Genomic DNA, 12,433 nt, shown 5'->3' with positions numbered 1-12,433 from the left:
TCAAAAAAAAAAAAGTCTAATTACGCTTTGTAATGTTTGCTGACTGAAACATTATTTGTGCTGCACCGGCAAGGCTAGAAATTTGACGGAAGCACCTTTTTTTTTTCATGATTGTTGGCATTATAATTTAAAGGACCCATGTTCAAATCTGACCATAGAAACTAATTTTCATTTGCAAAAGAAAACGTATTTTACGAGAATTTTTGTTTCTTACTTATACAAAATGTGAATTAGGTTAGGTTATGTTTGGTTAGGTTAGTTTAGTTTAGGTTAGGTTTGGTTAGGTTAGGTCAGCCCTTTCTGACATCCAACTCAAAAGTCACAAAAGGAGAAGTTTCCGTCATGAGCTCATGTTCGGGTTTTAGATCAGCTGATCTGTCAGTACTGCCAACTGGAGCAAGGCCGTTAGAGCTGTACTACCTGGTGGTAATGGATTATCTCCTGATGCTGATCCTTCATAAGGCCAGTTGGGGTCTTCTGGTTCCCCATCATCGATCCACTGCGACACTGGTGGATGTCCACTTCCGCTTCCCTCCTCATCCTGAAGGTACGAATCTGACTCAGGTGCCAACGTCAGCTGACTCAGCACCACCTTTGAAAAAAAAAAAAAGGTCACTTTGACTTAGATCACGGAGATTTTCATCTGGCGAGAGTTTAAATTACTCTGTGAAAGCGAATTTCAAATGACACCCTTCCATGTAGAACCCCTAACGCCTACTTTCCTATTAAACATATTTTGTCTTCTTAATGTAACTTAAAGTCTTAAAATAAAATATCATCACTGGCGTACGTTATACATTTTTTTTTTAAATAACGCGTTACGTGTAAGATATGAAGTGATCAGGCACGGAAGTACGTAGATAAAATCCAGTATTTTGGATACTCTCTGTCTCCATCATCAGAGTTTGTTTAATCAGTGACATGAATCGTTCTCAGAACTTTAGCTAACAGAAAGAATAAGTTGGGTAAGGTTGGCAGTTAAACCGGAAGTTCTATGTTACCGGTTAGTAGCGGAGATGACGCAAATAATACTTTTTCGGATTCGTCACTGTTTCTGAGTGACATTTCACAGCTGAGGTCGCTTTGTATTCTTGTGATCATTTGATAGCGGAGAATATGAGTTTCAGTTTCTGAATAAAGTGATGAAAAGAAACATTTTAGAGTAATACTACGCACTGTACTTGTTGCAGACTGACGTGGGCGTGCGTTGTCGTGTCACAAATGCCGAGTCTTGCAGTGGATTTTTCATACATGATGTTGATAAGTAAAGCGAGAACTAATTAAAAACGTAATCAAGACCTGGCCGCTCGCACCTGTCTGATATGCCTGAGTTTGTCACTGAGCTGGGCGATCCTGGGATCGGGACTTCTTTGGGTCCAGATCAACTCAGGGTTGTACTTCTGCGCGTTCACAGTGGCTGCAACCACCGTCTTCGTATACCTGCAACACACAAAATAGATACGTAGGATTTGAGGTTTTCACGGGTGGTGAGTTTGAAGATGGCTGTCTTCTCATCGCCCTGATGATGGAAGCAGAATGGACCTCCGAAACTTCTACCAGACTACACGACGTAACAACCCAGAACACTGCCATCTTCACACAAAATGGACTTGAATGTTAATTAATCATCATACGCGCATTTTTGAATCGCAAGTCAATATCCTCTTTCCTCATTGGTCAATGAAATTCACCAATCAGCACCGGCGAATTCATCTCGCATCCATTACCTGCCCTATATACAAAGTGTCTTCTGCGCACGTTTTCATGGCTTCTGGTTTCAAAAGAGCGAGTGTACAAACACGTCCAAAGCAGGGGTGTCAACTGTGCCAGCCTAGTTAGCCCATCAAACACCTTCAGAAACTTTTACAGCGGAACAGATCAGAAAAAAAATGCATCGTTAGTCAGTTGCATACAATCAGGCGTTATCGTCAGTTAAGTTTGGATACGAGCGTAATAAAGCTAACGATGCATTTTATCTGACAGGTTTGCTGTAACACTGAACCACAAAATAAGACAGAAGACTATTATTTTTCGTTTTTAAAAGTTTTTAAATCTGTTAACATGGCTAAAACTGTTGGCTCTGGTCCAAAGTCACATTCGGGACTGACCGCTTTAACCTCGCGGTGTACACGCCAACTTCCAATCGACCAATCGATTGCGCTGCGATCACAATCGAGTGGTTGGAAAGCTTCGATAACGATTATCTCAGAGTCGACTTGTCGCCGCTCAGAAACTCTCTCTCAGGCCCTAGTTGTTTGTGTTCTTCGCTGCTGTCTTTAATTCAGAAGTTTCAAAGTTAGAATTACAACCACGGAATGAAGTTTCATGGTTTCCCTCAGTGCCTCCAAGTGAATGTTGATACTGTACCTTCTCAGAAACTTCCAGGCTGTCTCGCCATAATTCTACGTCACTAGTCCAGCGAGGTGACTCATATCAAATTACGTTCAGTTGATTTCTTACTAAAGTGTGTCCAGAGCAATGTCATAAGGATTTTTATAAGCTGATCCCTGGCAAATGCTTCGATTACAGTGTTAAAAGTCAATTTTCTATTCATCGCTTATGAGAAAGCTGTTTCTTAATAGGGACATTTTAAGAACGTCCATATTGAAAAAAGAGAGACAATGTATCTGTTTCAAGAACTCCGTTCTAAAGTACAATTTCGTAATTATATGCCCGTAATTCCTTCAAATGACCGCCACGGTGGTCTAGCGGTTAGAACGCTGGCCTTGTAATCCTGGGGTATCGGGTTCGATTCCCGGCGGTGCCCGAATTTATAACTTGTGTTGGGCAAGGCCGTGGTCTAGGCAACACGGAGTTTTCCTCCGTGGCATCCCAACAATTACTCCATTCACACACAGAAGAAGGCAATGGCAAACCACTTCTGGATCATCTGCCAAGAACGTATATGAACAGGTCCCAGTCCGAGAAAAGGACGGAAGGATCCTGTTCATATGGACCTGGCGTCACACAGAACACTAAATAATAATAATACTAATTCCTTCAAACACGTAAGATACGAAATGATGTTAAGGCACTGGACACCCCTGTAAAGTTGGTTCCTTTTTTAAGCTGGATTCTCTCTGATAGTTACCGTTCTGAAACAATGCACCGCTGTAGTTCCACGATGTTCTAAATGGACGCTGCTTGATACATGGGACCTGAATGCGTTACAATTTTACATTCCCACGTACGGGGCATTAAAATTCACAGCAGATAAAGCCGTGCAAAGCGCTGGATGTGTAAAATTTGCCAGATTTTAATCCGCGATAATCGGCGGACTGTTACAGTTACTGTCGAGATTATCGTCACTATAAATTACCTGCGTACAGTCTGATAAACACACAAACCGCTACCTTCATTAATTCTCCTCGTTGATGTTCAGTTTCAAAAATGTAATTGTCGCAACATTGCCACGCCCTGATCGTTTTCTTTCAGTAAGAGTTCAGTACAATCCTTCACTGCAGAAAATGTTGAAAAAATTTAAGAAGGGTTGGACAAGAAATTTGTACACAAATTCGCTTCGAAAACGTCCATTTGAAAGACTGAAGATATGGGAGGTGAATGAAAGAGGCTTTGAGATCATTCTGAGTGAGAGGTTTCGGTATTAGAAGAGTCAGACTTCTTCAGGAAGCATTTCTGTGTATATTCACTTATAACTCACAGATTCGCTGCAAACTTGGGGTGCGTAAACCCTGAAAGAAGGATTCAATTTAAGAAACATCAAAACTCTGAACAATGGCCTGGGTTCGAGTCCTTGTGACGATGGTCTACGTAAGACCAAAATAGTTTTCCTCGACAACGAGACAGCAGAAACCAAGGCCACGACTCAAAATGTCAGCCCTGCGTTCGATTCCAGTAAAAATGTTCTCTGTGCCTTGAAAATCAATGACGACATTATAGGAAACAAATTACATTGCATTAATTTCTAATAATAAAAAGAATTTGTCTAAAATAGTTCATCATATGAAGAGCAAACTGTATCACTGTTAAGAAGTTGAAATGTCAGCAGTTCTGACAACCTTTGCAACAATTATAACCAGTGTTTTCAAAACGAAACCACATAAATAAACTATGTAGTACGTATCACGTACTTCAAATTCAAATAAATATAAATATCATTACATACCAATCTTAAACATATCGGCCTATATAAGCCCTAAAAAAAGGCAGATTCTTTTCAATTAAAATCCATTTTTGATTATGTTAATTCTTTATTTCCCTGTGTTTCATATCGTACAGAAGGAAATGAACAATTACGTCGTCACACTGAATAAGATGTCGTTGATTGTATAAGATCGCACTGGCATTTCTGTAAAGACTTTGTTCTAAATGACGTCACTTACTGGGCTCAGACAACATCCAGCAAAGAATATGAATGTTCAATCCGCGTGGAAATAATTACTAACATTCAAGTTAGTGCCAAGATACACAGATGACGGCCATTTTGTAAATTATGGGACTATTTTTCCTACGCGCACTTAACCAGAATAATCGCTTTCTTTAATTCACGAATTCTTCAACAATGTTACAGACATTCCTATAACTGCTGATATCACATTCTGAGTCAAAATAAGGACTCAGTTTGTCAACATCCGTATTCCTGCAATAGTTTACATAAATTTTGAGTTATAACCCACAACAAAATTTAAATTCTCCCTCGTTCTATCCAGGTGTTATTTATACCTGGAGATGTTGCAACGCTGTGATGACAAGAATAAAAAACACAACATGAGAAGTTTCACTGAGATTTTGCCTTGATAAACTACACAGAATTGTTTCATCCGTGAAGACGCTGCTATAAGCTTCCTGATGTAACGTCGTGCACATGCGCTGTTCAGGTATGACGACAAAAACAAACGCCGTCTATGACAAAGCTTCTGAAAGGCAAAGAACATGGAGTGAAGATATTCCCCTTCGAAATTTGTAAGAGGAGATCACTGATGTTTGCACTACGAAAACTCTTCTGCATTAGCCTGCAACGAAGTGCCACGCAGAGATAAGATGGCCTTCAAGAATTGAACCCATTCAATTCGAGCCCTTCCTGATGTAATTTTCTAGAGCAACATTAAAAAGCACTGGAAATAAAGCATCCCCCTGTTTCAGGCCATTGTGCACTGGGAAGGGATACGACAGAAGGTTGCCTACACGAACTCTACACATCTGAATTAACCTAACAAGTTTCTTTGGCATTCCAAACTCAAATCAAAATGCCACACATAACCTCTCTTCTGACTCACGTGCCTTTCTAAAGTCCACAAATAGTTGGAGAACTCCCACTTTTTCTCTAATATTTGTTGAATGCAGAAGATGAAAGGCGGAAACAAGGACGGGCCTCATGGAAATGGGTCTTAAGAGTACGAACCGGATTAAGCTGGCTCAGGATAAACTTCCATACGAGTTTTGTTACAACAGATAGTTCAGATTGCTCCTGCAACTTCAACATTTAATTTTACCTAATTATTCGGTTTTTGTCCGTCTAATCACAATTCATATTTAAAAATTTATAATTAAGATAATTAAAATATAATTTTTTTGTTCCTCATCGAACAATCGATTTACAATTGGAACATCTTTTTTACAACATGTTTCGGTTCCTATATAAACCATCTTCAGGTGTAAAAGTTAAAGTGTAAAAATGATATTTTAATTATCTTAATTGTAAATTTTTAAATATGAATTGTGATTAGACGGACAAAAACCGAATAATTAATTAAATTTCACAATATGACGCAAATATATCATCTTACTTAATTTACCGCATTGCATGACATTTCCAGAATGGTCTCTGTCACATGACCTGGCGAACAAGAGATCGTTCATCCTCGTGGTAGTCTGTTGAGCACAGAGAAACACGGCACAATGTAGCAGGAAGGACACAGAAGACAATTCAGTGTTTCCCAGACTTTATTATGAAGAAGTTAACGCGTACATATTTTTAATCTGATTATCTGCATATGTTTTTAGTTTGTCATTTATACGAAGGCGCTGATGTTGGCATATAAGGTTTTTTTTTCATTTTTGCTGATCTGTGCCTAAGATGTTGTTCATCGTAACAAAATAACAGGTTTCGTTATCTTTGTTGGCAAAGATCCTGATAAGATCGTAAGTACGTATTTTGCCAAAAAAATAATAAAAAAATGGCCACATGAAGACTAGTTGCGTACGCATAAATACATTTTACTCCACGCTCCAGACACTTTATAAAGCGTGCAGCCATAAATTCAGGGGTCGGTGTTCATGTGCGAAACCGAATTATATTCACAGGGTGTCATTTTAGGCGTCTAACACGCAGATGTTCAGACTTCAAAACTGATAATCACCCTCAGGGTGTACCGATTATTCCGTTGCATTATGGCTGTCTTCTGGGTTGTTGGGCCGTGCAGTCTGGTATAGAAGTTTACCGACGTTTAAGACGTCCCTGCTGCCACCATCATCAGGGCGATATTCGCAACAGCGCAGAATACAGCCACCTTCGGACTCACGGCCGAGGAAAACCACCCACGTCCTACGATAATTTCGCTAAAGGAGTCGCTCTGGACTGGGGGTGCAGGAGGACTCGAAGTCTACGTACGTCTATCTGCATCACTGGACCCCCTATATTCCCCACGTTTCCAGCACAATACAATTACACAGTCGCATGCAATCCGGATCGCTGTACGTCGCGATCGGTCCAGATGTCACTCCTGTAAGTAAAATCTGACGTTACAGCATCAGTCCAGTGTCGACGAGAAGAAGTTGCTTCTATTCAATCACATTCTTCCGAACCGAAAAATCCGCGCGGACCGGTGTAACCGGATTTCTTCAAGACTAGATTCAGCGCGGTTATCTTGCAGTGGACGGCCACGTGACAGCAGCCTCCAGGCCCTATAGCCTGTTTCCAGATCATCGCGAAGCATCAGTGGCGGTTGAAAAGGCCGGTCACCAAAGTTCGATTACAGTTTTCGTCTGGTATATTTTGGGGATGGGGGCGGACACAGACGAGTTCGTCGTCATCTCGTATCCTTTTGTCATTAAACAATCTTGTGACGAAGCCTCACTTCGCGCTAATCAGTCGGCACCCTAAAACATTTCATGTCGAGTGAAATGCCACTTATTGATGGCGAATTTCTGCTGGAAACATAATCGAACTTGTACACAGTTGAAATAAAATAAAAAAGACCCCTTAATCCACCGACTTACAAAATTAAAGACGCTATGATTAGTGTATGAGCCAAGACGCTCTGAGGCCTTCTGGGCCAGAAATATTTATTTTCCTTCATTCCTACCGACCACAGGCGAACTCGGCAATTACCCGGTTTTGCGATAACTCTCCTGTAATGGACGAGGAGAGATTTCCGAAGAACGGAAGGGTTTTAAGGATACGAGAACACACCATCGACCACGAACGCACACAGAGTCATCTATCGCAGGTAAAAACTGGTCTGGACGACCGGGGTTCGATTCACAGATGGATTCCATCCAAGTCGCTACGATAAATTTATCCGGGGGTAAAAGCGGTCGGAGTTTCGACACAGAAAGCCGCTGCTGTCACTACCAGCGAAAATTCTTTCGTGCGTCTCATCTGAAGCCATTAATTTAATTTTTTACTGGACCATCGACTTCAGGACGAAATCTGTGCAAATAGGACCAATCCACATCAACGCAGTCTGCAATACCAGTTCAGGCTTCACTGATCTACTACAAGGTACGTCTCGGAAGAGGTTCGGCAGGTCCAGTGAGACAGAACAGATGCTGTTTCAATACGTTTCGCCAAGATGCCTCGGGAAAAGGGTCTCTTTTATATCCAGAATTACGCTCTCGTGTGAAATCAACGCAGAAGAGGCACTTCCCAAATGTTACTGACGTCAATAAAACCGGTCAATTTAAACTCCCATTCAACCAAAATCTCATTCTCTGTTTACTGCCACGCCCTTGGAAGACGCGGTGTATTTTTTAGCAACATGTGGCGCGCGACCTCAGGAACAGGAAGGCACGTGATCTCTCCTGTTCGTGCCACGAATGAGTGCGGGCCAACAACGCGAGACAGTAGTTTGGAATGATCAGTCATTTGTACTACGAGTTGTTGGACGATCCGACAAAATCTGGCAGATCGTTTCGGTTCGGCATATAATTATCTGACTTCCTTCTATTGTAACAGCATCTCTGTTTCTGTGACTCACGCACACAGGAAATGCACTCAAAATAAATGGACCTTCCGATGCCGCCCGCATCTTCGTGACTCAGACCCCACTGGACTCGGCTCTGTCCGCCCACAACCCCAGACCGACCCAGAACTGAGAGGGGTTGCTGTTTGTCAAATTCGCGTCGTGGGCGAGGAACTAAGATTAACATGAAAAACTGCGGGCCCTTCTGAACGCGGTAATGAACCTTCAGGTACCATAACAGGCGAACTAAAGAAGATGGACTCCGCTGCATCGAGTTAGTTTAACCAACTACAGTACAAATGTTACATACACCATAACAGCAGACATTACCCGCCTTCTCTTCAACAGGAGAAGGGGCCCGTCCTTCAGAAACGGGTGTGCTGCTCTACAGGACAGGAAAATTCGCAAGGATCTGGGGGCTTCCACTCTACGCCGACCGCATCAGAGCACTGACTGTGAGCTTCGAGACTCAAAGTCAGGTGACGCGGGAAACCGCTTATTTCAGAAACTCGGGAGTGCCGTCAAGGGGTAACTGACGTCAACCGTGGGTAATCGAAGTGAACTGAGCCTGTCAATAAAGTTATAGCCAATTCATCGCAACGAGCAGCCTGAAACTACTCGGCTACCCTTACTTATGTTTCCCGTATTTTTCCTCAGTTGCAAGGCATAGGCCCTGCCCAATCATGGAGACCATCAGCCAAAGCGATACGACCACTTCTGAGTTCAAATCCCAGAGAGACATCCAACCAAAATCCTCCTCACAAAGGAAAAGTCGCCTGATGGGATAATCTCCCACTAATATCAGAAAGTCAATCCTGCCAACGTAAGCACATCCCTGCCTTAGTTCTGAGGAAATTCTTGCCATTTTAAGCAGTGCACTTCGTACGCAGAAAATGTCTTCCGCTTGGGCAGAACTCAAGCCTTAGTTTGTTGGTTAGGGTGGTTGGTTGGCCCCGACATCATATCCAAACTTGAAGATGGCAACTTAACTGTTTCCCGAAACGTCGACGTCGCGATCACCCGAAAAACGAAGTTACACACTGGCCCCCTGCCTCGAAAACTCCCTTATTCAACATAGTCAATGATTTTTAAAAATATTCTCAGCTCCCAACAAGAATAATATTCCAAGGAATTAGCAAAAATTAAACACAAAGCCACTGAATTCGCTCTCTGTCTCTCTGGCTCCATTCGGCTAGCGTCTCTTCAGAGTGTTTGTCTAACCTAGGGCCTCTCCTCAACCTGCACTTGGTATCACTTACCGTTCGAACTGCAATCGATTCCTCGCCAGGGAATAAATGCCACTCTCGATAAATCTTCCAGTCTAAACAAAACGTTGGCTCGTGCGATGTCTGTGCCGCACAACGATTCTCAACATGACCCACGAAACACTCTCGAATTCATTTGTTCTCCGAAGAACACGCCCCAGTTTTCAAGTTTATGCGTCCGCCATTTTGTTATTACCGGCTGCAGAGGAGCGAGGTGTCATTACGTCCACACCAAATTTTGTCACAATCAATCCACTGGTTGAAAAATTAAAATGGGCCTTTTGCCTGAAAGAAATATATTCTACACAAGACAGAATCTGAAGTTAACTGTCCTCCAGGCCCCATTCCTCCGCGCCTCGCTCCTCCTCACAGCAGCGCCAAAGTGGCGTCGGTTCGTTCTGTCAGAGGACGCCGACGCTCCCCAATTAGAGGACTTAATCGGACTTCATCGTGCAGAGTTATCGATAAATCACGTGATTAGGTTCGCTCGGATCAGAGACTGAATGAGGGACCAAGAGCCGGCATTGGCCTTGTCTTCTGACGCAACGTCAAATGGACGGCGCCCACTGCAATGGAATCCGATTATCCCATCTGGCTGTTAATTGTTCTTCCGGAGGTCAACCGGTTCGGATATGTACTTATCGCCTCTCGCAACACACCTGTATTGACCGAAACAAACATAAAATCTCGGCGTATTATATAAATGTTCGTTACACATAATACAGGCTGATCAAAAAGTCACGAGACCATTATTCGAACAATTATTGATGCCTGCAATTCGATAAAATTCCACACTCGTCACTGCGACATTTCTTAAAAGGACAAAAAAAAAATTCGAATCAGCCGTGGCACGGGAACGCCTTCAACCATGAGGGCATCGCCGAACGCGGAAGACATGACCGACATTAAAGGTGAGGGTGGATTCTCAAGACGGCCTTTGCCGAGTACGAAGTCCTCTGGTGTCAAAATGATCAACAACCACACACTTCGTCCGTGCAAATGGAGGCAGAAAGGTCCTCCATGTCTCGGCGTCTTCGATGATGAGTATTTTGAGAACTTGGTGGGGGATAAAACAGGTCTTTCGAACCGCATAACAACAACTGAATGTTGGTAAACCTGGTTGCAACTGTGAAAATTAAACAGGAACTTCGGATTCATGAGCTGACATCGATTTTCTGACTGCTATTTCAACCCATTTACACATGTAACCTTGCTCTAAATTTTAACGGTATAAATGTTTACCACGAATACATTACGGTGCAGTGGTTATTAATGAACTCCCACTTAAGTACACTTGTAGCCGGACGATTTGAAGTAAATGGGATTACACAAATACACACACGCACTGGACGTAATTGACCCCAGCGCGCAGAAATACTTGTCAACTCCTCGTATGGCCACAACAACACGGCGTCTGCATAAATTAGGCCCTGTAGTCTGATCTGCATCGAGAGAGATTGACGCTGAGTCTCAAGACTGAAAAGACGCCTTCGGCGACATACTCTGACATCGGATCACCCCAGTTCCTGAGGTAGATGTCCAATGCCGTTTCCCGAAGGCTTCAAAAGGGCAGTCTTCTGCAACAGCTGAACCATAAGGGACCTCAGTTCAAAACCCGGCTAAGGGTCTTACCGGTGCAGGCGTCCCAGTCACACAGAAGTTGCGAGTTTCCTGAACCTTAACTCAAAAGTTCTACGAACGAACAACTTCGGACGCAGACGAAGTGCGTCTGTTGAAGACGTTTCTCAGCGAATGCTCCAGCAAACATCGGCCGTCAGTGCCAAACTCTACTTCAGCGTTATTTCATTTTCTAACGTCACTTCCCGTCCCACAGCTTCGGAAGGCGGTGAGCGAGTTGAAGTCAGTTTCTGCCTACGAGGGGCTAAAGTTTTAAATCCACATACTAAATGAACCCACTCGAGAGGATAACTCAGCCCAAAATGCCCGCCCGTTCTGAATTACTACTGTAGTGAAGTACTAGTTTGCTGACGTCATGAATAAAGTTGGCTGTGCTCATCCTGTAACCATAGCAACGCGACGTTCACAGATGAGGACTAATTATCCAACGTGAGAGTAACTGATGTCCCTCACGCCATTCGTGGTCCACAGACAGATGACAAGCCATATTTCAGCGAGAAGGCAATTCAGTTTTAGGTAGATTCAATTGTAGACTACACGAATTAAAATTAAAACCTCGCAATGTGTCATCTGTCGTGACGAAGTCTTTATTACATAATTTAACCGCTGCCTCGAACGGCCAACACACTTTTGGGGCAAACGCAGAGAGCAAGTTAGCAGAGCGGTAACTCCAGTTCTGCAGAGAACCGGCTGTCTTGCCTGTGACGTTCTCGAATTTTCTCCAGTCTAAGCTGGGTATAGCACCTTAAAGTCGGCCACGACTGTCTCCCATCTCTCGAAGCATGATCCCTTCATTTCAAACAGCAATTTAAACAATTCAACAATTTCGCGTTACGTATGGAGTGTGATTCGTGACGGCGCGCGTAGATAGCAGCCAACTCCTTCTTCACGTGCCACTGCAGTATCGCCGACGACACCCCGAGGCACCTTCAGCTCCAACAACTTGTCCTAGTTCCCGTTACTCGTGCTCTTCTCAGAGACCATATTTCATATCCGCGTTTCTTGACGTCTCTTCAGGATGGCGCATTTGTATTCTGAAAACTGCGCACAAGAGAATCGAGTACGTTCCCGCGCTTCTCCCAGAGGTAACAAACATGCACGTAGAAACACACTGGAGACGTCTCGGCCTTTCGCTTCTCATGCAGAGAAACACGAAAATATGTTTTGCATCAGCAAACAGACGTCGAGACGGATACTGAAACACTTAGCCCGCCGCGATGTTTCAGAACGCGTGGCCAGAGCATTCTCTTGTCCTGAGCTACGTCTTACTTACATTACATCCAAGCAGGACTCAGGCCTGTCAGTTTATTCTAGTCACAATTTTACTAGATGGAACGAAAATGTATTCTCACTTTCGTAATCTTCTACTTGGTTTACCTTACGAGG

General features: G+C 43.2%; 1 protein-coding gene across 1 annotated transcript in view; it reads right to left on the bottom strand.

The window, feature by feature from the left end:
• dally (division abnormally delayed protein) overlaps positions 1–12,433 on the bottom strand; it is a 119,892-nt gene that overhangs the window by 4,899 nt on the left and 102,560 nt on the right. Inside the window, exons 6-7 of the mRNA XM_022073145.2 lie at positions 1,314–1,440; positions 421–592 (exon numbers count right to left, since the gene is read on the bottom strand). Of these exons, the coding sequence (XP_021928837.2) occupies positions 421–592; positions 1,314–1,440 (299 nt within the window). The remainder of the gene's footprint in view (positions 1–420; positions 593–1,313; positions 1,441–12,433) is intronic.

Source organism: Zootermopsis nevadensis, unplaced genomic scaffold (assembly GCF_977971745.1).
Source record: "Zootermopsis nevadensis isolate Lab colony 2312 unplaced genomic scaffold, Znev_1.0 Znev_ptg000010l, whole genome shotgun sequence".
NCBI lineage: Eukaryota > Metazoa > Arthropoda > Insecta > Blattodea > Termopsidae > Zootermopsis > Zootermopsis nevadensis.
Note: the sequence above shows the minus strand (reverse complement) of the source record. Positions and strands in the feature narration are given on the sequence as shown.